Genomic DNA, 27500 nt, shown 5'->3' with positions numbered 1-27500 from the left:
GCGAGCCAAGCGGCCGAAAAGCCTCGCGAAAAATAACAAACGGCGATGACAGCAGCCCATGGCTGGCTCCGCGCAAAATCCCCCCCCCCTCCTCCCCTCTCCTTCACCGCTCCGCTCTGGCAGATAAACGCGTTACGCCGCCGTAAACAATTAGATAAAGCCAGGGGCTTCTCACGCGACGCGCTCTCAATTAGCCACGTCCCTGTCGTGCTGAAACGAGGAGCCCCCCCCCCCCCCCCCCCACGCGCGCCCAAATCGATCGATTAATTAAGCGCCGTTCTGGCAGATCCGTCGGAGGTCTTCAATCACGCGCTACAGTGACAGCCCACCCCCCCACCCTCCCCCCTCGTTCTCCTGTCTCCCTCCTCAGCCGGCATGAATAATGCGCTGTCCTGTGGGCTTCCGAAACGGGGGGAGGGAGGGAGGAGAGGAGGGGGGGGAGGGAGGAGAGGAGGGGGGGGGGAGGCAATAAAGGCGCTCGCTCCTCAGGAATACGGCGGGGCCAATAACGCAGTCGGGCCCCGGGCGGGAGCCTCGCTGACTCAGGAGCCGCATACATCAACATCGAAATGAGAAGACCCACTTCCCCCCGATCCGGCCTGGCCCACCCCCCCTGAATACAGATCCGTGAAGCAGAGGCTGCGCTGCGGGTTTGTGGGACGCTCTGGGCGCGTTGGAGGGCGCGGGCGGGGGGAGGTGAGATTTGAGCGCGCTCCGTTGTAAGAGCCGCACTCCGCGGCACCTTTAGCGTCGCGCGGGAGGAGAAGGGAGAGGAGGTGGCGCTGAGCTTGGGCGGCTCTTCCTGGGAGAGGACGTGTGTAAATATGGGCCCTCGCTGCGCGACACTGTACAAATATCATCAGACTGTAATAAGAGCAGTAATAATCCCCGCCAATATTTGCCCGGAGGAAAATTAGCATTTGGCTTTCGGAGCGGTGAAGTGCAGGGAGAGATAAGGTTATTCTGCACCGCGCACGCACAAACGCCGTGCACACGCAGGTACATAGACACAAACACACACAGGTATATACGCACGTACAGACGCGTAGGCGCATACACGCATGTTCACACAGACACGTATGCACGTGCAAGCACACACATGCACATTCTCAAGTCACATACACTGCACTGACACACACACACACAAACATATGTGTCGGCACTCACACAAGGGATCGGCAGCAGTACTTGTGTCTGCAAAAGAAAAGGACAGCTCCAGCACTAGACAGTATTAAAAAATGACTTGAACATACGTTACGTGACCAAAAGTATTTGGACAGTGACACAAGCGTAATACACGGTTCGCTCTGTGGATGTAAATATCCTCGTGTGGACGGACAACTTTTTGAAATTGTCACTGTCAAAATACTTACATAGTTGCAAGTGAGTTAACAGATTTAGTTTTGTCATTGATGTGGCACCTTTCAAAGTTTGCTGTTTTCAGGGTCATGATACTTTTTTCCGAGTTTTCAGCATTGTTGTCGTCCTCAAGGATACAGACAATGACTTGCAAGTTAAAAGCATAGTTCATTTTCTGGCGTTTTTTGACACATACAGGTTTTGTGCGCGGTGAAGGATATTTTAGATTTTTCGATACCAGTGTTTTCTGATGACATTCCAGCTTCATAATGTCTGGTATTGTGGCCTTTGCCGCTTCATTTTTAAAGCTAGAAAATACAGACTCGCCATCGCACTGTCTCTTGCACAGCCACACACACACACACACACACACACACACACACACACACACACACATAGCTGTACACACATGCAGTCTCACACTTATGTGCAAGCTGTCTGACTCACGCACACACCCACACACAGTCTCACGCTCCTACATGCACACTGTCCCACGCACACACACAAACAGTCTCACGCTCCTATGTGCATCCTGTCTCACACACACACACACATGCGCACAGTCACACACACACACACACACACATGAATACAGTCACACACACACACATGCACAGTCATACACACACACGCACACACACACACACATGCACACACACACACGCACGCACATGCGCGCAGACGCACGCACACGCATACACACATGCACACAGTCACACACATGCACACACTCACACACACACGCACAGTCATACACATGCACACACACAGATACACGCACATGCACACACACACAGTCATACACACACACACACATATTCACACACACACGCACATGAATACAGTCACACACACACACACACACTCACGCACATGCGCACACACACTCACGCACATGCACACACACGCGCAGTCATACACACGCGCACACACACACACACACACACATGCACACGCACACACATGCACACACAGGCACGCACATGCGCGCAGACGCACACACACAGACACACGCATATGCACACAGTCGCACACACGCACACGCATACACACATGCACACAGTCACACACATGCACACACACACTCACACACACGCACAGTCATACATACTCACACATGCACCCATGCACACACACACACACGCACACACATGTGCGCAGGCGCACACACACAGACACACGCACATGGAAACAGTCACGCACACACACGCACATGCACACAGTCACACACATGCACACACACGCAGTCATACACACGGACACACACACACACATACACACAAACACACACGCACGCACATGCGCACAGATGCACACACACAGACACACACACGCACAGTCATACACACACACACACACATGCACACACACACACGCACGCACATGCACACAGATGCACACACACAGACACACACACGCACATGCACACAGTCACGCACACGCACACACATGCACACACACGCGCAGTCATACACACGCGCACACACACACACACACACACACATGCACACGCACACACATGCACACACACGCACGCACATGCGCGCAGACGCACACACACAGACACACGCATATGCACACAGTCGCACACACGCACATGCATACACACATGCACACAGTCACACACATGCACACACACACTCACACACACGCACAGTCATACATACTCACACATGCACCCATGCACACACACACACACGCACACACATGTGCGCAGACGCACACACACAGACACACGCACATGGAAACAGTCACGCACACACACGCACATGCACACAGTCACACACATGCACACACACGCAGTCATACACACGCACACACACACACACATACACACACACACACGCACGCACATGCGCACAGATGCACACACAGACACACACACGCACAGTCATACACACACACACACACATGCACACACACACACGCACGCACATGCACACAGATGCACACACACAGACACACACACGCACATGCACACAGTCACGCACACGCACACACATGCACACACACGCGCAGTCATACACACGCGCACACACACACACACACACACATGCACACGCACACACATGCACACACACGCACGCACATGCGCGCAGACGCACACACACAGACACACGCATATGCACACAGTCGCACACACGCACACGCATACACACATGCACACAGTCACACACATGCACACACACACTCACACACACGCACAGTCATACATACTCACACATGCACCCATGCACACACACACACACGCACACACATGTGCGCAGACGCACACACACAGACACACGCACATGGAAACAGTCACGCACACACACGCACATGCACACAGTCACACACATGCACACACACGCAGTCATACACACGCACACACACACACACATACACACACACACACGCACGCACATGCGCACAGATGCACACACACAGACACACACACGCACAGTCATACACACACACACACACATGCACACACACACACGCACGCACATGCACACAGATGCACACACACAGACACACACACGCACATGCACACAGTCACGCACACACATGCACACACACGCACACAGTCACACACACGCAGGCACACACATGCGCAGTCATACACACACCTGCACACGCAGACACACGCACACACACGCACACACATGCACACACACACGCACACACACATACACACGCACACACATTCACACACACACACGCGCACGCACAAGCGCGCAGACGCACACACACACGCACATGCGCACAGTCGCACACACACAAACACAGGCCCAACAGTCATGCATTCACACACACTCATGCACACACTCATGCACACACACACACGCACACACAGACACACACAGACACACACACTCACTCACACGCACACACACACACAGACACACACACAGACACACACGCACGCACTCACACACACACACTCACACACACACATGCACACACACACACTCACACGCACGCATGCACGCACACATACACACACACACACACACACACACACACTCACACACACACACACACACTCACACACACACACAAATACACACACACTCTCGCTGGCGGTGGGAAATGGATTGCAGTGCAGCGGAGGATGAGGTCTGCGCTGGAATACTAATGTCAGCGTGTCCTATGAGTGGAGCCTGCCTCTCCTCTTCTCCCCTCTCCCCCCCAGCTCCTCTCTCCCAGGAGGGGGGGAGCGTTTAACTGCAGCTTAATAACCTCCAGCGCCGCTCGCATTAATGAGCCGCTAACGACAGGAACGCCATTATCGCTGCCTTCCTCTTCCTCTGCGCTCCTCTCTCTCTCTCTCCCTCTCTCTCCGCCTCTCTCTCCTCATTCATCACCCCCCCCCCTCACCGCCTCCATTTTAGCAGAGGAGAGAGAGAGCGTGCACGCTAAAGGTCGCACGCCCCTGGCCCCGAGCCCAGCCAGGGACAGTGCAGGCAGACGTCGGGGGGGAAGGTGCGGTTTTCATCGGTGTGTCATTCGTGACTGCGGAGCGCAGGGAGCGATTTCCGTCCCATTTATTGAAGGATTCCGATCGGACGGAGTTCAGGAAGCCGTTCCCCCGGGACGGGGAGCGGCAGCCAGAGCGGTCGAGGCGAGGGGCGGGCGCGAGGAGACGATGGCGGGCTGACTGATGGCGCTGTCGCGGCAACGGCCGCCTGTGACAAACGACAGGCTCGCCCGGGGCGACAGGTGGAGCCGCCGCCCCCCCGCCCCCTCCCCACCGCCGTGCCAGCCAGCTCCCTCGCTCTGTTACGTAACCCACACTCTGCCCCTGCGCCCGCCCCACGCCCCCCAAAATAACCGCCTGTCTGAACGGCAGCACCACGCCAACGGGCTGCCGACCGGCTGCTGCTGCCACGGCAACGGGGACAGACTTCACTCCACTGCCCGCGAACCAGCTGCTCGGACGTGGCACGGTCTCAAAAACATGAACACACACATACACACACACACTCATATACACACACACACACACAGATACAGACACATACACACACACCCACACTCATATGTACACACACATACGCACACACACACACACACACACAGACACATACACACACACACACACACAGATACAGACACATACACACACACCCACACTCATATTTACACACACACACATACACACACTCACACACACACACACACACACTCACACACGCACACAGACACATACACACACACACACACACATACACACACACACACACACATACGCACACACACACACACACACTCATGCACATACAAGTCCGTAGCCGTATATACACAGCAAACATGAAAACGCTCACACACATAAACACTTGTGTGGACCCCCACACGCATACAATTCCATTTCAGACAGGGTAATATATTAAAAACTTATGTGAAAACACACTCACGTTGTTCCTTTCACACTTTCTGGCTCTCGACTTCCACACTTCAGCACTTCTCAGAAAGTCAATACCACGTGGGGTCCTGTCAAATACCGACCGCCATTTCATTCCCCCCCCCCCCCATTTTTTTTCTTTTCCCTTTTTCTAAATTAATTTTAATAGCACTGGTGTCAGCTGGAAGTCGCCAGGTTGGATATTGACCGCAGCTATCGATTCTGCTCAAGCGGCTGGCCACACCCTCTCCCCAGATCCTTTCCCGTGTTAACGGTGTTAAGATGACTCGTCTGATTGGGCAACGATAGCAGGAGACACAAGCCCCCCCCCATTACTGACCGACTGTGCCCTGCATGGGGATGCACAGCCCCCGTTAGCCCCCATGAGCACACACACACGCAATTGTTCGTATGGTCAGTGTGTTGTGGGGACTCGTGCGCGGAGCGGGGACGCTGTCTGGAGCACAGGTGGTTAAACGCTGGCGCCCGGCACAGTCGCTGGCTCCCGTATCTACAGAGCCGGCGGTTTGCAGGCACTGAATCTTAATTATTGTGATTTGGTTGCCAGGCGTCAGCGATGTATTCATCAGAAGCAGGTCAAACACACTTTTTTTCTCCCCTCGGGGAGTGTGGCCGTGAGGGTGTGTGTGTGTGTGTGTGTGTGCGTGTGCATGTGTGTGTATGCGTATGTGTATGTTTATATTAATTCTGCACGTACGTTTTTCTGAGGGTTTGAAAGGTGTGCTGTTCCAGCAGCCTAGGTAATGTGTGTGTGAGTCCCAACATGGCAGGCCAGCCACACACCGGGGTGTAGCTGGGAAACCTGTCCTTAAAGCCTGCGCCCCTCCAGGAAGCCAGTCTCTCCCGTCGTCTTCTGCTTTAAGAATCGTAAAACCAACCCTCTACTCTGCCCTCTGACACCATTTAATTTAATATCCAATTTAGTGTTTAACACCGACTCCTAATTGCACCGAATTTAAGTCAACAAAACAGCGTAGCCTTGTAATATTTTCATTATTTTCAGCTTTCTCTCCTTTTTTCTCGAATTAAGGGTAGAAAATATTGTCCTTGTGGTGTTGATATAGGCGTTTTATTTCGACTAAAATAATCACAAGCTAGCTGCATCTCAATGTTTGATACAATGAACTTAATAGCCAGCTGGGGAAGACGATATCATTTATTTGCTGTGGAATGCGTGAATTTTTATTTTGCATAAATATTTTTTATATTGTATGGGAAGCTTGCCTTTTTTCACTCCAGAATGCATACACAGTAAATGCTCGAACGCTGTCGAAATACTTACGGACCTCACTGTAAGTACTTTGTTAGAGAGACTATCACAAATTCACTCCATCTGTATGTATACACTCAAATTAAAGTACAGCCCATCGGGAATTACAGCCCGTTAAAAATGTTCTCACTGTCCTAATACTTATGGACCTTCATTGTATGTATTGTTGATGTAAGACTGTGTGTTCATATGCCTTAACATTTGTAGTGTGAGATTTGGCTTTTTTAAGACGGCTTGGACGTCCGCACTGTGTCATCGCCTGTCCTCTGGGTCTTACCCAGCGAGTCGGGTTTTCGGTTCGTTTTGAAAAGCCCGTTATAAACCTGAAAGCTCTTTCCGGCGGCTCTTTATCCGCGGAGCTGCGCGGGGATCAGCGTAGCGCTTCCTGTTGTAATTAAAGCTCCGCTCCGGCCCGAGATGCAAAGCGGATAATTAAAGGAAGCGGTGGGGACCCGGGGTATCGGATGCGTCGCTGGTGGGGGGAGAGAGGAGCGCGGCGTCGGAAGAACGCATCCGATCCGCCGTCGCGCTCCGGCGCCCCTCTCGCCCTGCGCCTCCGCCCCCCGCCCCTCCACCCCCCGCCCTGCCCCTCCCGGCGGCAGATTAGGAGGAATTACGGCGTCTCAAACCGTTTTAAAGGAAATGAGCGCGGGCGATGAGAATCGGGAGGAGGCGATCCCCAGACCCCCCCGACATTAGCGCAGCGCTGCGGCGGCCTTGCGCACGGGCCGGGGGGACAGCGGCTCTGATAGCAATCTAGCGTCCGCCGTCACGGCCGGCGGTTATTAAAGGCCGGCGGCGGCAAACTGCTTTAATTGATTACCTCCTTTCCTCCCCCGGAGGGGAGCTCGCTCGCCGAGACCTTGAAACGCGACACCGTCGGAATCGGATCGCCGTGACGACCAAGAAGCCGCACGGGAGGCGCCCCGATTGGGCCGACGGCGGTCCCCGCCCCCACACCGTCCCGCTAAAGCGTGCGGAACCTTAAATCCCACCCACATGTCCTGTGAATAATTCAGCACGCGGCCCTCAAACAGCGAATAACGTAACCGCGGGAAAGCTCATGAATATTAATGAGCTTGCGCCGCGACGTGCGGAAGGCGTTCGGAGCGAGGCTGCCTCGGCCGAAACGCGGTCGGCTGTAATTGCGAAACACTTCACGCCTGTCGAGTTGACAACCGCGTTTTAACGCCAGGCAGGAGTCGCAGGACCGCTCTAATATTAGAAGGTTCCTGCTGTGGAGCCTTTTTTTCTTTTTAAACGCTTTGATTTTTCTGTGGCTTTTTTTCCCCCAACAAATTCTCCAGACCTTTCTTGTCTGCTGGTGAAAGCATAGTGTTGTGGTCCTGGTGTTGCCAGAGCAGGCCATGTGTGCTCTTTACTGAGGGCTGACATTCAGCTGTAGGGCTGGGAGAGGGTGAAACCAGGGCAGCCTAAGGCTTTCAGACACAGGGCAGCTCTAGTCATGGGCTCTATCCCAAGGCTTTCAGACACAGGGCAGCTCTAGCCATGGGCTCTATCCCAAGGCTTTCAGACACAGGACAGCTCTAGCTATGGGCTCTATCCCAAGGCTTTCAGACACAGGGCAGCTCTAGCCATGGGCTCTATTATAAGGCTTTCAGACACACAGGGCAGCGCTAGCCATGGCCTCTAGTATAAGGCTTTCAGACACACAGGGCAGTTCTAGCCATGGGCTCTATCCTAAGGCTTTCAGACACACAGGGCACCTCTCCAACCTGCCAGGGTCAGAATCCATGGATTCCACCATGCCTGGGTGAAGTATGAAATTGTTTTTGATTCAAATACATTTCTGTGCTCGATTGATGTGCAATTGAGCCAGCCAAGAGGACCAGAAGGTGGGGTTTGCACCTTTTGAGAGTATTTCATAGGTTCCAATAAGCCAGACAAGCTCAGTCAAGCATGGAAGAGTATTTGAAGCCAAAACAATTACATATTTGACCCTGGTCTGGATTCCACGCCTCAAATTTCTGGGGAAACTGTTAGAAGTCCCCGTAGAAAGCACAGGTGTAATCAACTGTTAATATTTGTTGTGGTAATGACCCCATTATTTCTCATTAAAGATGACTGTGTAGGTAAACAAAAGCTAGGGCTAAATAAAATGCAAATAATTAGTTGTGTTTTCCTCATTAATACTGACCAGCCCCCCCTCAGGCCAATGTTTTGGAAAAGCCTTTCTCAAGGGAGGGCACAACAGAGAAAAATGGAGGAGGAGAGAGGGAGGAATAAAAGAGAGGTAGGAAAGGGAGGATGTGAATCTGAATTTGAAAAGACTGGGAGAATGCGAGAGAGGAACGAAGAGAACATGAGAAGGAGAGGAGAGGGAGAGAGTGGGAAATGAAAAGACAAAGAGAGGGAGAGAGAAGGAGGGGGGGGAGGAAGAGGAGAGAGCGCACACACGCCTGTGTCCGTGTGCCCAGAGGCCTGCGGTGTGTGAAGATGACTCACTCAGGAAACAAGCGGCCGCCCACTCCGGGGAAACGTCTTCCGCCTGCAGCAGCAGGTGTAAACGGGAGAGAGATCCTGCTGGGTGCGTGTGTAACCACTGGCAGTAGTGTTTTCTGTTCCTCCTCCTCCCTCTCTCCCCCCTCCCTCCTCTCTCTCTCTCTCTCTCTCTCTCCGGAGTGCGAGAGAGCGCGGCTCACAGCCGCTCTGACGCACGGCGGCAGAGTTCACAGCCTGCCACATCGGTTATCGGGGCCGTCAATCGCAGGGCTGTGACACCGCCTGGCTGACTGCTCCGCAGGGGGGCCCAGTCTGCTCCGCTGTCAGCTGATCTCCCGCACTTAGGGCACGGCTCCCCTGGGGCCTACAGCGCCGTATACACACCCGGTCTCACCCAGATACTCTCACACACACACACACACACACACACACACACACACACACGCACACACCCAGGCTCACCCAGATACTCTCACACACACACACACACCCAGGCTCACTCAGATACTCTCACACACACACACGCACCCGGGCTCACCCAGATACTCTCACACACGCACACACACACACACACACACACCCAGGCTCACTCAGATACTCTCACACATGCACACACACACACACACACACACACACACACACACACGCACCCGGGTTCACCCAGATTCTCTCACACACGCACACACACACACACACACACACACGCACCCGGGCTCACCCAGATACTCTCACACACACACACACACACACGCACCCAGGCTCACCCAGATACTCTCACACACACACACACACACACCCGGGGTCACCCAGATACTCTCACACACACACCCGGGCTCACCCAGATAGTCTCTCACACACACACACACACACACACACTTGGGCACACTCAGACAGGCTCACCCAGACGCTAATACACACACAGACTCACCCAGAAGCTCTTACACACAGGCTCACCCAGAAACTCACACACACACGCACAGGCTCACCCAGACGCTCTCACACACACAGGATCACCCAGACGCTCACACACACAGGCTCACCAAAAAACTCTCTCTCTCACACACACACACACACACACACACACACGCACAGGCTCACCCAGACGCTCTCTCACACACAGGATGACCCAGAAAGTCACACACACACACGCACGCTCACCCAGACGCCCACGCACAACACACTCACCCAGACACATACACAATCTCAGGCACGTAAACACTCACATTGCACACTAGGGATGGAAATCACTATAATTGACGCAATGCAAAAAAAAAAAAAAAAAAATTCCAATTTAATTACATTTTTTCGAAAACGGAGCCAAAGGCAGCCACGCAGTGGACTTTAAAAGTAAATACTTTGGCCCATATACATCGCAGAATAGCGCCATACTTATGGGTATACAAAGCGCGATTTAGCGGTTAAACGTTTAGAAGTCATACACCCATTCACAAAACACACACGCACACATTTAAGTGTGTATAATCAAGCCCACAAAAAATAAAAACACTCGTTTTCTTTACACACACGCAATAATGAATGCAAACTAGAGCACTGACAGTGATAAACACCACGCACACACTCAAATCTGTACAACACAGCCACGCAAGTCATGCGTAAAATCCTATGGACGTTCACTCAGAACATTACCAGAAGCCAGGAAATGCATGTTGCAGTCACATTCGCACACACAGACTTACAATGATTTACTTGCTATAGCCATCACAGTAAGGAGTCAAGGACAGTGGAATGCTGGTTGGCTTGTTGTTTGCTGCATATCAGCCGCCGATCACGAAAAGATTCGGAAGAGACGTGTGCTACTCGTTTGTGAATGTCACGCGGGTCTTCCTTACGGTTTAGTTATGGAGGGAGGCTATTTAATAACGCGGCACAATGTAGGTGTAAGCAATGCGTTGTTTTAGTCCAATGAGTGACAGTGATTGTAGTAATACCGAATAATCCCGTTGTTATTGGTAAAGGTTAGTTATAATTCTCCCCAAATTCTGTGATTCACCTGCCGACTGTTCGTCTATATTTTCATTATGGATGTCGCGGGGTAGTTTGAAGTTCCGGTCTTTCCCGATTGGGGGATGTCTTTTTTTAACTGCGAAGTCAGTCTCCGTTATGTATCACTAAGTGGCGTTTAGATCTTAAAGCGTGATTTTTTTCTCTCCAAACCGTTTTGGTGATTCCAATTATAACCTGCTTTGCGCAATCCTCGTGCAAAGTAGCCTAATTACCGTTATGACAGGGAGCATGGTTATAAGAGATGGGACACTAGACACCCCGGCGCAGTTGCAGAGGAAATATGGCGGGCTGTACATCGCAATCCTCGGTCTCTCGCTCTATACAGAAAGTGGAAGAACTGTCAGGAGCTTAGTCGCCTCCCGTGCGTAGAACAGCAAGCCGAAAGTACTGTCGACTCTTCAAACATGATTATTGCTGTGGTGATAACTAACGTAACGGGCAACAACATTGTGATTAGCTTTATTAAATCAAACGTTGTGTACTTTGTTTTGTTTTAAAGAAAACAAGCGCTTCGTGTAATTGTCATTACCAATATAAATTGTCTCTTTGATCACATTATTTCAGTTAGACAAAGTGCATTCTGCACATTATTTTATCAAGGCCTATTCACAGACAATAGTTTTCATGCTGTAGCCAACAGGAATGGAGGATTAGTGCCCTAAACCAAAATGGGAGGATCTCAAACTCCAGTCCTGGAAGGCCGCAATCTCTGCTGGTTTTTGTGATTTCCTTTTAATCTGCAGCCAATTTAGGCCTTCGCAATTAAGATGTGTAGATGTTTTGGCCAATCAATGACTTAAATCCAGCTCTTGTGCAGGAACACGCTAGCCAGCATACACGGTAGACCTCCAGGATTAGAGTTTGAGACCCCTGCCCTAACCCATGAATTTTTATTGCAAGCAGTCCCTCTGTCAGGAGAGAAAATACCGGCTATCATGTTTGTTAGAAGGTTTTCGTTTGGTGGTCTATTTTTTTTTCCTAATTTTCGCTGTCCCTTCTGAAAATATACACTCACTGAGCACTTTATTAGGTATTTTTTAGACTACTACTGCTGTAGCCTATCCACTTACAGTTATGATGCGTTGTGTGTTCAGAGATGCTCTTCTGCATACCATTGTTGTAATGTGTGGTTATTGTCACTGTGGACATGGTCACTGTCACCTTCCTGTCAGCTTTGATCATTCTCCTCTGACGTCTCAAATTAACAAGGCATTTCTGTCTGCAGAACTGCTGCTCACTGGATTTTAAAAATATATTTTTTGCACCATCTTTGCAAACTCTAGAGACCAGTGTGTGTGAAAATCCCAGGAGATCAGCAGTTTCTGAGATACTCAAACCACCAACATTCATTCCACGGTCAATGTGAACATTAACTGAAGCTCCTGGCCCGTATCTACTTGATTGTATGCATTACACTGCTGGCAGATTAGATAATCGCATGAATAAGTAGGTGTAATAAAGTAAAAATGTTCCTAATAAATTGATCAGTGGGTGTATATAAAAGACCTCTAGAACTGTTCTGCCCCCAGGCGTGCAGGAGATCAGCCTTATTTTGGGGGAGGAGCTTCGCCGGGCGCAGTGGTAGCTACACAGCTTCCGACCTTGCGCCATGTCCCATTGAAAATGAATTGTGCACTAGCGGTATCGCCTACCACAGACCATAGCCTAATACTTTGGCACGGCGCATCGCGTTGCAGAAAAGAGGACCGGCAGATGCATGAGTGGGCCTGAGCAGTCCACACCCTCAAAGTTAGTATCATAGCGAACCGACTTATCTCGGCTGACCCAATTCTGAATGCCCGCTTAGGTAGTTCTGGCTCATCTAGTTTTATGTAGAAGCAGCTATTTGAATATTTCTGGCTACGTTGCTGCTATTGAACAGGAGAGACTGGGGGCTGCAGGAGTCTCTGAGGCGCCTCTGCCGAAATCTCTTATCGGATCTCTCTCATTGCGCTTTTGTGCCAGCTTACTCCCAGAAACGCGTCCGACTTTTAACTGCGTGGCGGACAGTGTGTGACCCAGGGGACGCATATAGTTTAAGAGCGTTTTGAATTCAGCCTCTAAAAATGGCAGCGGGACATGCGTGTGGGTGGAAGAACATTACGCTTGTTGTCCCACCTCTGTTATGTCCATGTGGAAATATATTATAGCCTCTTTATATTCGAGCGTCTTTCGTTATTTCAGGAACCGTTCAGGGAAAGCGACGGGCTGCGCTACCATATGGGGCTCGTAAAGAATGAGGGGACAAAAGAAAATCTGATTCTCATTTCGTATTCGAGTTGGATTTTCCACCAACCCACGAGCAATACTCGGATTGTCCTTATTTCCATATTGTACTGATAGCGACCCGAGAGCTGTTTTGCTGTTGCTGTGCTGCAGAGCAGTGGAAGCAGGGAAGAAAATGAACGCATGAATCGTTTTCGGTGCGACACTACGTGATTTGTCTAGGGACTCCCCATATCCGTTCCAAGCTAATTTTTTTCTTCCTAGACTTTTCTCCTAAGACTAATTTATTCCATATATTTGGTATAAGTGAAACACATACTCTTAAAAAGCATTTCCGGGAAAATGCAGACTAACTTCATAAGAAGCATAATAGGCCAATGGTTTCAAACTAGGCTTATGTAAGTGCAAGGATGAATAAATAGCGTTTCCTTCTAAAAGCTCTTTGGAAGTAGATAATACTGCAGTGTTGCTGGCGTGATCGCGTGTTCTTTGTTCACTCAAGGTTGTTCACATAGGCTAAATGTATTTTTTCCCGACTTCAAATCGCTAGAATTTTCGTGGTCTTGGTTTAATTTTTTTCTTTTCCGTGTTCAGTTTTGACTTTTTATTTTTCATTTACGTTTGTGGTTTATATCACTATGTATATATCGCCTCTGATCTGGTTCATAAACGGTGCCGCGTAGGTAGCGCATTATTGTAGGCATCACTGCACGGTCACGCGTCGGCTGTCCTCCCGCCCCACGCTTTTAAATTAATACGCCGGTTCCCCGTCCGTTTGACGACCCTTAGCTCTAGGGCCACAGACATAGGGTTCCCTATACCCCATGCAGACTGAAAGGAAGTTGAATCTGAAATGGGCGTTTTTGTTTTTTTTCCTTTTGATTTGATCATCACCTGATATCCTATGCTGTTGTAGGGCATTGTTGGTATACCCGGCCCGTAGGAAGTCGGCGGCAGCAGCCCCGCGAATCTTGCTGCGAGGAAGCTTGGTTTGTTTCTGTGTGCCTTGCTGAGCTCACTTGCCACTGAATCGTATCCCGGAGTGTTTTATGGTACGGAGCCGAGGGACAGAGTTTGATTAAATAGGCGGTAATTATAGTCCAGCAGAAAAAGCGTCACGCAACCAGACGTCTAAAAAAGGGTTTACAGTTTCTAAGACATACGTTGCTACTTTAACCTTTCGTCAGACTCCTGAACATTTGCTAGACATTTGAATAAATAACAATGTATAATTGTAGGCAACGTTTTGTAATTGTGTGGTTGAGAAGGAAACCTTGCTCTGTCTTTCCATAGTATTCTATGTGTTTCGGAGACAACTTTCAGAGAATTTAATGTCGTATAGCCTATCTAGAAATCCAGACTTGCTAGGTAATCCATTCTACCTGTTAAATGTCCATTAGAGGTATCCACAACTGGAGTGTAACCCTGAGTAGCAGGCCACAACAGGCTGTTCCACAGACTAAACAAAAAACACTCAATTTGCCATCCATCAAATTAAAGTGAGAATTCTCAGAATTAATTCAAATTACCAGTGTGCTTTATACCTAAGGGTGTTTTATCTAGTTAAATGGCAAATATTTTAATGTGATTTTATAATCCTATCACAATTAAAACATCGAATGATAGTGCTGTTGCAGAGACTACATTGTGGAAACTACATTTGCTACTTTAAATATAAAATGCAATAAGGGCAACAAAACAAATTATGAGGGCAAATGGTCATTTAAAATTTTTTAATGATAAACAATAATTCAGCTGCTACAAAAAGTAACAAACAAGTAACTTGAGATGAGCTCATTTTCTATTCTGTGTTTCCGCACTCCAACATAATCACTAGTATCCCACTAATAAACTTGTAGGTTTTAGTGACAATCTTTCAGTGACAAACTCCTCAACTTGCCTATCTATCTTATGTACTGTCCTCTTTCTGGCCTTGTGATTTACTTTTTGGGGACTGTCTCAATTACATATTCATCAAGTAGTTTAGACATACAAAATACAGTGGAATGACCCTACAACAGATGTCTCGGCCATGCTTATCAATCGCAAGGCAACCTGTGAACGTTATAGATGCAGAGGAGGCAGGGGGAGGGGCCGGACTAAGAGTGATTCAAAGACTCCCATGATACGGCCACACAACGACCCAGTTACCTCGCCCGGAAAAGGGAAACCGGGGCCCCTGCTGGAGCCAGACCCGGGAGTGGAGCTCGTCGGCGAGCGTCTGGTGGCCGGGCAGAGCCCGAACTGGTCTCGTGGGGTCGCCGCCCTGTGGGCTCACCACCTGCAGGGGTCTGCATCGGAGTCGGGTGCTTTGTCCAACAGGCAGTAGGCAAAGGCGGGGATCCGGGCGTGCTGATCCTCGGCGTCGCAGACTGGTTCTGGGGACGTGGAACGTCACCTCTCTGGTGGGGAAGGAACCGGAGCTAGTGCGGGAGGCGGAGCGGTACCAACTAGATATAGTTGGGCTCACCTCCACGCACAGCACTGGTTCCGGAACCAAACTCCTGGAGAGGGGCTGGACTCTGTTCTTTTCTGGAGTTGCGCCAGGCGGGTGTGGGGATACTCATGGGGATACTCACAAGCCACCGGCTGAGCGCCACTGTGTTGGAGTTCCACCCGGGGAACGAGAGGGTCGCCTCTCTGCGACTATGTGTCGCTGGGGGGAAGGCTCTGACTGTCATTTGTGCTTATGAACCAAATGGCAGTTCAGAGTATCCGGCCTTCTTGGAGTCACTGGGCGGCATCCTGGAAAGGGTGCCACCCGGAGACTCCATAGTTCTGCTGGGCGACTTCAACGCTCACGTGGGCAATGACGGAGAAACCTGGAGGGGGGTGATTGGGAGGAACGGCCTGCCTGATCTGAACCCAAGCGGTGTTTTGTTATTGGACTTCTGTGCTGGTCATGGATTGTCGATAACAAACACCATGTTCGAGCATAGGGTAGCTCATAAGTGTACTTGGTACCAGAGCACCTTAGGCCAAAGATCGATGATCGACTTTGTGGTCGTATCATCAGACCTGCGGCCGTATGTCTTGGACACTCGGGTGAAGAGAGGAGCAGAGCTGTCAACTGATCACCACCTGGTGGTGAGTTGGATCAAGTGGCCGGGGAGGCTGCCGGACAGACCCGGTAAACCCAAACGTGTAGTGAGGGTGAACTGGGAACGTCTGGCGGAGGCCCCTGTTCACGAGGTCTTCAACTCCCACCTCCGGAAGAACTTCTCACGCATCCCGGGGGAAGCTGGGGACATGGAGTCCGAGTGGGCCATGTTCAAAGCCTCCATTGCAGAGGCGGCAAGCAGGAGCTGTGGCCAGAAGGTCATCGGTGCCTGTCGGGGCGGCAACCCAAGAACCCGCTGGTGGACACCAGCGGTGAGGGAGGCCGTCAAGCTGAAGAAGGAGGCCTTTCGGGCTTGGCTGGCCCGGGGGTCCCCTGAAGCAGCAGACAGGTACCGGGTGGCCAGAAGGGCTGCGGCTTCGGCAGTCGCTGAAGCAAAAACCCGGGTATAGGAGGAGTTTGGGGAGGCTATGGAGAAGGACTTTCGGTTGGCCTCGAGGAAGTTCTGGCAAACCATCCGACGACTCAGAAAGGGAAAGCAGGGCTTGTCTCAGGCTGTTTTCAGCAGGGGAGGAGAACTGCTGACCCAGACTGGGGATATTGTCGGGCGGTGGAAAGAGCACTTTGAGGAGCTCCTGAACCCGAACAACACGTCCTCTGTGGAAGAGGCAGAGCCTGAAGACTCGGGGGAATCTGCACCTATATCCCTGGCGGAAGTTGCTGAGGTAGTCAAAAAGCTCCTCAGTGGCAAGTCGCCGGGTGTAGATGAGATTCGCCCTGAGATGCTGAAGGCTCTGGACATTGTTGGGCTGTCTTGGCTGACACGCCTCTTCAGTGTCGCGTGGAGGTCGGGGACAGTACCTGTAGAGTGGCAGACCGGGGTGGTGGTCCCCATTTTCAAGAAGGGGGACCGGAGGGTGTGCTCCAATTACCGGGGTATCACACTCCTCAGCCTCCCTGGGAAAGCTTACTCTAGGGTACTGGAAAGGAGGCTCCGACCGACGGTCGAACCTCGGATTCAGGAGGAGCAATGTGGCTTCCGTCCTGGCCGTGGAACAGTGGACCAGCTCTTTACCTTGGCAGGGTTGCTGGCGGGGTCATGGGAGTTTGCCCATCCGGTCCACATGTGCTTTGTGGACTTGGAGAAGGCTTTCGACCGTGTCCCCCGGGGAACCCTGTGGGGTGTACTGCGGGAGTATGGGGTACCGGGGCCGTTGTTACGAGCCATCAGGTCCCTGTATAACCAAAGTGAGAGCTGTGTCCGCATTCTCGGCACAAAGTCAAGCACGTTTCCGGTGGGTGTTGGACTCCGCCAAGGTTGCCCCTTGTCACCGGTCCTGTTTGTGGTTTTCATGGACAGGATCTCAAGGCGCAGCCGAGGTGAGGAGAGTGTCCGGTTTGGTGACCTCAGAATCGTATCTCTGCTTTTTGCAGATGATGTTGTTCTGCTGGCTTCATCGGACCGTGACCTTCAGCACGCACTGGAGCGGTTTGCAGCCGAGTGTGAAGCGGCCGGGATGAGAGTCAGCACCTCCAAGTCCGAGGCCATGGTTCTCTGCCGGAAAACGGTGGATTGCTCCCTCCGGGTTGGGAATGAGTCTTTGCCCCAAGTGAAGGAGTTCAAGTATCTCGGGGTCTTGTTCACGAGTGAGGGTAGAAGGGAGCGTGAGATCGACAGGCGGATCGGTGCAGCGTCAGCAGTAATGCGGGCGTTGCACCGGACCGTTGTGGTGAAGAAGGAGCTGAGCCGGAAGGCGAAGCTCTCGATTTACTGGTCGATCTACGTCCCAACCCTCACCTATGGTCACAAGCTTTGGGTAGTGACCGAAAGAACGAGATCGCGTATACAAGCGGCCGAAATGAGCTTCCTCCGTAGGGTGGCCGGGCTCAGCCTTAGAGATAGGGTGAGGAGCTCGGACATCCGGAGGGAGCTCGGAGTAGAGCCGCTGCTCCTTCGCGTCGAAAGGAGCCAATTGAGGTGGTTCGGGCATCTGATCAGGATGCCTCCCGGGCGCCTCCCTTTGGAGGTTTTCCGGGCTCGTCCAACTGGGCGGAGACCCCGAGGGAGACCCAGAGCCCGCTGGAGAGATTATATATCTCTCCTGGCCAGGGAACGCCTCGGGATCCCCCAGGAGGAGCTAGAATGCGTTGCTGGGGAGAGGGACGCCTGGAATACCCGGCTTTGCCTACTGCCCCCGCGACCCGACTCCGGATAAGCGGGTGATGATGGATGGATGGATGGATGGAGGAGGCAGATGCCTTGTGATGCCTTGTCATTTCTTAGCCTCCCTAAATGTTTCAGTTGTGCGTAGGTCATGTGTATAGGTCATGTGTGTAGGCCATGGGTATATGTCATGGGTATATGTCTCTTAAAACATATCTTCTACTATTATTTTAGTCTCCAGTCCTGGTCCTGGAGAGCTACTGGGTCTGCTGGTTTTTGTTTTCACCTCAAAATCAGCACCCTGTTGCGACCCAGGTAACCAGATGTGATGAGTGAACAGTGCAATCAAGTGCAGAGTAACAACAAAAAACAGCAGACCCTGAAGCTCTCCAGGACAAGGGTTGGAGACCATTGCACTAATGCTTTCAAGCTGAATTATTTTAAAGCCTGTTGTAATTTTCAACATGGTTTTAGTGCTTACATATGTTGCATTTTATTAATTGCATAGCATTGCTCTGTGTGTTTTACATAATTTAGTTTTGACATCAATTATCTGCATTATACATGCGTACATCTTTACACTCACTGAAACAAGTGAAGTTACTTGCACGAGGTTACATCAGTAGGTTCCCTTGTGGGATTTGAGTCTGAAATCTGCAATCTGTACTTGCGCTAACACACACCACACAACACTCATGACATCGTTGTAGAATTCAAAGGTGTCAACCGCAAAAATTTTAGCTGTGTAACTTTAAAACGTTTCACGCCTCACAGTCATTTTAAAATGTCATACTTCAGAGGGGGTTGCTTTGAGATGTTTATTTATTTAAATGAAGGCAAGTGATTTTTTTAATATGCACTCCTGAAAAGAATGAGCATGCTGCTTTTGGCTGCTGCTGGAAGTAGAGAGAGGGGGTGGAGGGAGAGATGGGGGGGGAAGGGAAGGGAGAAAGAGGGAGGGCGGATGGAAGAGAGAGAGAGAGAGGGAGGGAGTGGGGAGGGAGAAGGGAGAGAGAGACCGATGGAGTGCATTGAGTGCAATCAATATTTCAGACCTGCCTGCCTCTCTGCTCACAGAAGCATTCTTCAGACGTATGTAAACTGAAACCCGTCTCCTCCGGCAAAGCAGCCCCGGAGCACGACACATCTGAATCCCAGAAATCATTCTCCTGGTGTGAGTGGCCTCGGCCGGTTAGGCCTAAGGGGAATGAAAATCGCAACGGTGTGGGAATAAAATCTTTGCAGTCCTCTCACTCATCTCCCTTGAAAAAGCAAAATTGGTAGTAAATGCTAGCTAGCTAAAGGCTAAGCCTCCATAGCATACACACAGTCAGGTAAGTGTTTTGACAGTGGTACAATTTCCGTTCTTTATTCAGTTCTGTGCTCCAGCGCATTGGATTTGTGCAATCATGAATATTAAAGTGACTTGTCACCTTTCATTTGAGGGTATGATATCGGGTGATCTGTGAGGAATTACATCCCTTTTAATAAATAGTCCCCCCATTTTACAGTTGGCTTCTCAGCTGTGTCTCTGATTCGTCTTGTGTATTCAATCGCTTCCTTAGTGTAGGTATACATGTAAGAAAGCGTTCAGTATCTAGTCTTGATTCTAGGCTTTTGATTGTCTTTGGAGTCTGTTATTGGTGTTTGTCAACATGAGGACCACAGTTATGCTAAGCACAGTCATGGAAGCCATAATGAGGCTGAGAAAAAACAGTCAGAGACAGGCCAACCAGTAGGTTTTCCAAAATAAACAGTTTGGAACATCATTGAGAAGAAAGAGAGCACTGGTGAGCTCAGTAATTGCACATGGGCTGGTAGGCCAAGAAAGTCTTCTGCATTTGATTACCTAAGAATTCTCACCATAATGAAGAAAAAAAACTCAAACACCCATCCATCAGATCAGACACTCATCAGGAGGCAGGCATGGATGTGTCAGTGGCTACTCTACAGAAGACTTCACAAACAGATCTACAGAAGGTACACTGCAAGATGCAAACCACTAGTTAGCATACTTTAACCTGACCATCCTGTTTTTGCAGCTAAGTAGTACCGAAGAGCCTGCAGAGTTCTAGAAAAAGGTCTTGTATCAGAGTGATGGCAAGACAAGTCAAAGTGTGGAGGCTAAAAGGAACTGTCCAAGAACCAAAGCACCCCCATCATCTATTAGTACAACAGAAATTGTACTATTGTCCAAATACTTCCGGACCTCACTGTAGGTAGCGATGATGTGATACAGCTAGCTAAATGCTAACAGACCCCATAGCACATAGGTCGAAGGTGTGCTGCATCTGGCTAAAGGCTAAAAAGGCTTTTGTGGCTATAGACACCTGCTTTGGAGCTCTGCTAGGCAGCATTCGCTGTTTGTTGTTCTGTGTTTCTCATTCTGCCCCTTTTTGGGCCCAGCATGCCATTGCGACCTTGCCCTTAGAACAGGGACATTGTTTGGGACTTTAAATTTTTACCATGATTTCAACCTGATTCTCTTATTAGAGTGATGCAGCAGGTCCTTTTCCCTTGTTCACATTATCTTGTGAAGGTGCCAACAATCTTATATGCCTATAGTGTATGATGGCCGGAGCAATGATTTTTAGAAGAGTTGTGGAGACGTTATCCTCATGTTTGCCAGTCTCTCACTCAAGATTGGGGAGGTTTGGGGTTATGGGTGATACGACATGACATTGAAGGAGTCAGGCGTGGGTCAAATACGTAATGGTTTTGGACTCAAATGCTTTTCTGTGCTCAATTGATCTTGCCTGTTGCAATTGGGACTAGAAGGACCAGAAGGTGGGGATTTACACTTTGCAAGCGTTTCATGGGTTCCAATACAGCAGATAAGCTCAGTCAAGTGTAGAAAAGTATTTTTTATCTGAAACAATTACGTTATTTGATACAGTCCTAGAAGGAGTGTTCCAGAAACAAGCTAGTCATGAGAAGGGGCATCAGTCCTCAACACACTAGTGACGGCCCTAAATGGCTGCCTCCCCCTGGCGACAGTCCCTGGACAGCAGTCATTACTGCTTGTTGTGATGTTGAAAGATATGCTTGGCTAATGCAAAGCACTTTGCTCTTGCCAAAACACATAATACAAACAAGCGAAGAACCCCAGGTTTGCCCTGACAGCTTCCTTGTTGCTTCGTATTTATGCTAATACCCGCCCTTTTTCTGCCAGCTTCCCAGAATGCCCAGGGGCACGGCAGGCTTCCTGAGGAGGCGTCCTTGTTATGCTCGAGCTCACCCAGGGCCAGCAGACTCTCTCACTGTTCATCTTCGACACGACCCTAACACTTGCAGCCCTGCCCAGATCATAGCACCTCCATTTTGTATTGTGCCACTCGAAGAAATGCGAGAACAAATTGTAGATTTTATTTCATTCTCAGTCATTCAGATTAAGTGCTGTAGACTTGTTCCGTCAGTTTTTTAAATGCCTACGAGAGGTGAAAGCCGCATGTGGAATTAAGTGAGTCGAGAGGAATCTCCCACAATGTGTTCCTGCTCCGCGCTTTCTCATAACACCTGGGATGAATCTCGCCACCGAGATAGACACCCGAGCTCAGGTCGTTCGCCGTTGCATCCTTATGGAACCGTCGGCATCACAAGCGTAAGAAGCACGGCAGGTCAGTTTGCTGTTCACTGTGAGCCCTGACCGAGGCCGCGGCGGAGTCGCACTACGGCAACGCTCGTGCTAACAAGCTAACGTGCTAACAGCCGTAGGCCCCCAAGTCGACGAGTGCGTTTCAATGGAAAGACCGAGCGTACACAAGAGCTCAGCAGGCGCAATACAGAGCGGTGGAGATTAAAGCCTGGAGAAAAGACTCATTGTTCCTCTCGCACAATCAAGCCCAAGCGCACTCCCTTTTTTTCCCTCCCTCCTCCTTTTCATTAAAAAAAAATTCTGTCCACTTTTTTTATTTTTTTACTGGCCTCGTTTGATGTCGCCGAGGCCCGGGCGGTGGAAGGCACTGTTGTAAATAGAGCGGAATCCTGTAAGAGGGCTTTAGTGCGTTTGATCCGGAGCGGCGAGCTGGCTTGTGTTTAAGAGTCGTCTCCTCCGGACTGAGACGCCGGCGCTGCTTTCTTCTCCGCCTCCGGGGTCGAGCGGCGCGGTTTACTTTTCATTAACCGCTCCTTTTGTAGTGGGGAAACGGCGGCGGAAATGCCCGGGCTGAGGAGCGTTTGATGTGTTACTGCACCTCCGCACGGCTCCCTCTCTCCCCTCTCTCCCGTCTCTCACTCCTCCTTTCTCCCTCCCTCTCTCTGTCCTCCATCATTATTTCCGTCTCTCGCTCTTTTCCTCTCCGAGGAAGCGCTGTCCTTCACACCCTGTCCTATTGGATTTTTTCACCTTGACCCGGTGATCTCTCCCTCTTTCACACTCCGTTCAGTTGAAATGGCTTGTGTCGCCAGTGGATGGTAAAAAATGTGAAAATCTGATTTAAAGATTCCTCTCACAAGTTACACATTTTCATGTTAAATTGAAGTCTCCTCTCTGTCTTTCGTTCTGTGTGTATGTGGTTGTGTGTGTGTGTGTGTGGGGGGCGGTTGTGGCTGTGTGTGTGTGTATGTGTGGGGGGGGGGGGTTGTGGCTGTGTGTGTGTGTGTGTGTGTGTGTGTGTGTGTATGTGTGGGGGGGGGGGGGGTTGTATTTGTGTATGGCTGTGTGTGTGTGTGTGTGTGTGTGTATGGCTCTGTGTTTGTGTGGGGTGTAGCTCTAACAGAGTGCTCTTCTGTGTCTCCAGGTGACCCTAGCGGAGGAGATCAGGCCTCTGAAGTGGTATCCCTCAGTGTACCTGCTGGTCTCCCTCTTCCCTCTCATAAACAGGTAAGACTCCCTGACCTCCCTTGCGTTGGCACAGCAGAGCCCTGTTTTAACGTACGCTGTACGTGACGCTCTCTTCAAAGGCGCAAGGCTCAGACGCGCCCCATCACTCTGCTTTAGAGTTGAGTGAGTTTCGTGAGAAGGTTTCAGCCCACGATGCACTGCTTTGTCTCATGTGTTCTCTCTCAACCGAAGGGTGTAAATAACTGCAGGCTGTACGTCATCAAATGCAAATAAAAGCTAAAATAGCATCACGTGGCCACGTAATTCGGTTAGCTTCAGAAAAATCGCAAGGTCTGATGGGCAGGTAGGTGGATGCTGTGCTGCTTTTTTCAAAAGAAGGATCTGTTCTGTGGGAGTCCTGCCTGTGGAACAGTAAAGGGCCTTTTGTTTTTATGTGGCTGCTAGTTTCTTCCCCGTATGAGTTTATTTCTGGATATGCCCAGGGCCTGGTTACGCTCTCTCTCTCCCTCTCCCTCTCTCTCTCTTTCCCTCTCTCTCTCCTTCTCTCTCGCTCCCTCTTTCCCCCTCTCTCTCTGTGCCTCTCTCTCTCTCTCCTCTTTCCCTCCCCCTCCCTCTCCTCTGGCACTGTGCGTGATTATAAATAGCCATCGTGGCACGGACGGCGTGTTGGATTCACAGTTTCCAGAGAGGAGGGGGAGAAGATTGGCTCCCCGCTCCAGTCGGGGGTGTTTCCTAATACAGGAGTCCGGCCAAGAGGCGCCGTCTCTAGCTAGGCTGCCGTGCTTATGTCATCCTTTCCTAGGCTCCGGAGCCTTCCGCTCGCGTGTGTCTATCCGCTAACCCCCCACCCCCCACCTCCCAGCCTGTGGGAGAGAAGGGCTGGGTTGTTTTTTTTTTTCGTTTCGGAAATTTCCCATAGTGAGCCTGGCTCGGCGAACAGTGGCGTACTAGCAGCTCCCGCTCGGAGTCTGGAGGGGAGGCTGATTCACACAGCGCGCTGAGGCTCGCACCAGCTCTCTTGCGGTGATTGCGGTGGTGAGAGGCTGGCCGGGGGGCGGGGGCGGGGGCGGGGGGGCTTATGAATATTGATGGTGCCGCAGGGCCGGGGCCCCGGGGGAGGCTGAGTGACAGGCGGGAGGGTAACTAAGCGATTAGCTCCGGCAGCTCGCGGCAGAGAGGCCGGTTGTTCATGGAGACGCAGGTCAACGACGGGGTCGGCGTATCCCAGCGGCCTCCGGGAGACTGACCTGCCCCGGCCCGCCCCCTCACCTCCTGCCCCACCCCACATAGGCCGCTGATAAAGACGGCAAATCGAATGACCCCCCCCCCCCCCCCCCCACACCAAATCCACCCCTTACCGCCACCACCCCAGACGGCCGAATAGGTTTAATGAATTATGTATTGTGTAATGAGCGCAGAGAGATTAGCAACCTGCATCCGTGTTCCGGGTCCCGGGGCCTTGCTCCACTGCGTGCGTTGCACCGAGTTAGACTGCACTGGTTTAAACTGCTCTGGTTTAGAATGCGGCTGGTTTAGATTGCGCTGGTTTAGATTGCTCTGGATCAGACTGTGGCTAGTTTAGACTGCGCTGGTTTAGACTGCTCTGGTTTAGACTGTGCTCGTTTAGACTGCTCTGTTTTAGACTGCTCTGGTTTAGACTGCGCTCGTTTAGACTGCTCTGTTTTAGACTGCGGCTGGTTTAGACCGCGCTGGTTTAGACTGCTCTGGTTCAGACCACACTGGTTTAGACTGCTCTGGTTCAGACCACACTGGTTTAGACTGCGCTGGTTCAGACCACACTGGTTTAGACTGCTCTGGTTCAGACCACACTGTTTAGACTGCTCTGGTTCAGACCACACTGGTTTAGACTGCTCTGGTTCAGACCACACTGGTTTAGACTGCTCTGGTTCAGACCACACTGGTTTAGACTGCTCTGGTTCAGACCACACTGGTTTAAACTGCTCTGGTTCAGACCGCGTTTGAGCCACGGGGCACCTGCTCCTCATTCCCCTGGAGACGGATGACGTGGGCGCACTCCACTCGCAGCTTGAGAGAAAAAGCTCCTTTGTAAGTGTGAGACATCTTCAGTTCAGGGACGATTGCGACATTTTACTATTTTTTAATGCATAGATAATGGAAATATAGTGGGAAAAAATTCAAGAGCACATATGTACTGTTCTGTGGAACAAAGCATGAAAATGTATGTCAGCCAGCGAGGACGTTCGTTTAAAAGAATGTAACACTGCATAAGAGAAGAGGACATTCAGCCCGTCTGGCCTTGTCATTTGTCCTTCACAGAGACACACACACACGCAAGCACACACTCGCATGAGCACACTCACACACACACACACACACATACACATACACACGCATGAGCACACTCACACACACACACGCGTATGAGCACACTCACACACACACGCATGAGCACACTCACACACACACGCATGAGCACACTCACACACACACACATACACACGCATGAGCACACACACACACACACACATACACACGCATGAGCACACTCACACACACGCGCATGAGCACACTCACACACACACGCATGAGCACACTCACACACACACGCATGAGCACACTCACACACACACACACACGCATGAGCACACTCACACACACACACACACACACGCATGAGCACACTCACGCACACTCACACACACACTCATGCACACACACACACACGCATGAGCACACACACACGCATGAGCACACTCACACACATGCATGAGCACACGCACACACACTCACGCACACTCACACACACTCACACACACATACGCAGACACACTTACACACACCATACGGGCACCATCTTTATGAACAGAACAGTTTGCCAGCTGCTTGTGTCATCAATAGCTGCTGTTTTAATTGGGATTTTCTGATTATATCAATAATCAGCTTTTTGTCAAAATTCTGAGAAATAGGGCCAAAACAGTTCCTCCATTTTCTCATTCAGGAAGGCACCTGTACCCGGTGTTATTTTCAACTGAAATGTTCTCTTTTCAGCAAAACGGGTCTGCAAAACACTAACCAGGTTAATTGCTGCTGCATTTTAATTTAATTTCTGGCACCAGGGAAGTTTTATTAACACGGTATAAAAATCAGATAAGGCTGTACCTTTTACCATTTCTACATTTGTCTATTTTGCTTGGGTTGCAAATTCTGAAGAGGGAACGAAAATAAAATCACACCGCTCTGCCAGTGCGAAAGGGCTATCTGTATCTCTCTCTATCTCGCTCTCTCTCTCTCTCTCTCGCTCTCTCTCTCTCCCTCTCTCCCGCTCTCTCTCTCTCCCTCTCTCCCGCTCACCCCCCCACCCCCGCAGGCCCCAGAGCATGTAAAGCTGTTGTCACGGTGCTGTGGTTGTGTTTACGTGCCGGTCTGGTGCGCTACAGGTCAACAGCAGCGCCCGCGGAAGGGAGGGAGCGGGGGGGGGGGGGGAGGGGTCTGACAGTAATTTAGATACAGAATCCCCAGCAACAGACTCTCTCTCTCTCTCCCTCCCTCCCTTTCTCTCTCCCTAATTCCCTCCCCTTATCCTTTCCTCCCTCCACTCTCATATTCAACCGACTCTTACACACGTGCCCCCACACACGCCAGCTCTACCTCTTGTTGACGAACACGTAAGAATTCAGTGCCAGCTGTTAGCTGCCTGGACAGGAAACCTCTTTTTTTGAAGGGAGGGCCGGGTATTATTTTCAGACGCCCCCCCCCCGGCTCCTC

General features: G+C 50.8%; 1 protein-coding gene across 1 annotated transcript in view; it reads left to right on the top strand.

Annotated features, from left to right (window-relative positions):
- si:dkey-100n23.5 overlaps nucleotides 1–27500 on the top strand; it is a 175613-nt gene that overhangs the window by 121213 nt on the left and 26900 nt on the right. Inside the window, exon 11 of the mRNA XM_061234735.1 lies at nucleotides 23710–23792. Within this exon, the coding sequence (XP_061090719.1) occupies nucleotides 23710–23792 (83 nt within the window). The remainder of the gene's footprint in view (nucleotides 1–23709; nucleotides 23793–27500) is intronic.

The sequence above is a fragment of the Conger conger genome, chromosome 3 (genome assembly GCF_963514075.1).
Source record: "Conger conger chromosome 3, fConCon1.1, whole genome shotgun sequence".
In the NCBI taxonomy this organism is placed as follows: domain Eukaryota; kingdom Metazoa; phylum Chordata; class Actinopteri; order Anguilliformes; family Congridae; genus Conger; species Conger conger.
Note: the sequence above shows the minus strand (reverse complement) of the source record. Positions and strands in the feature narration are given on the sequence as shown.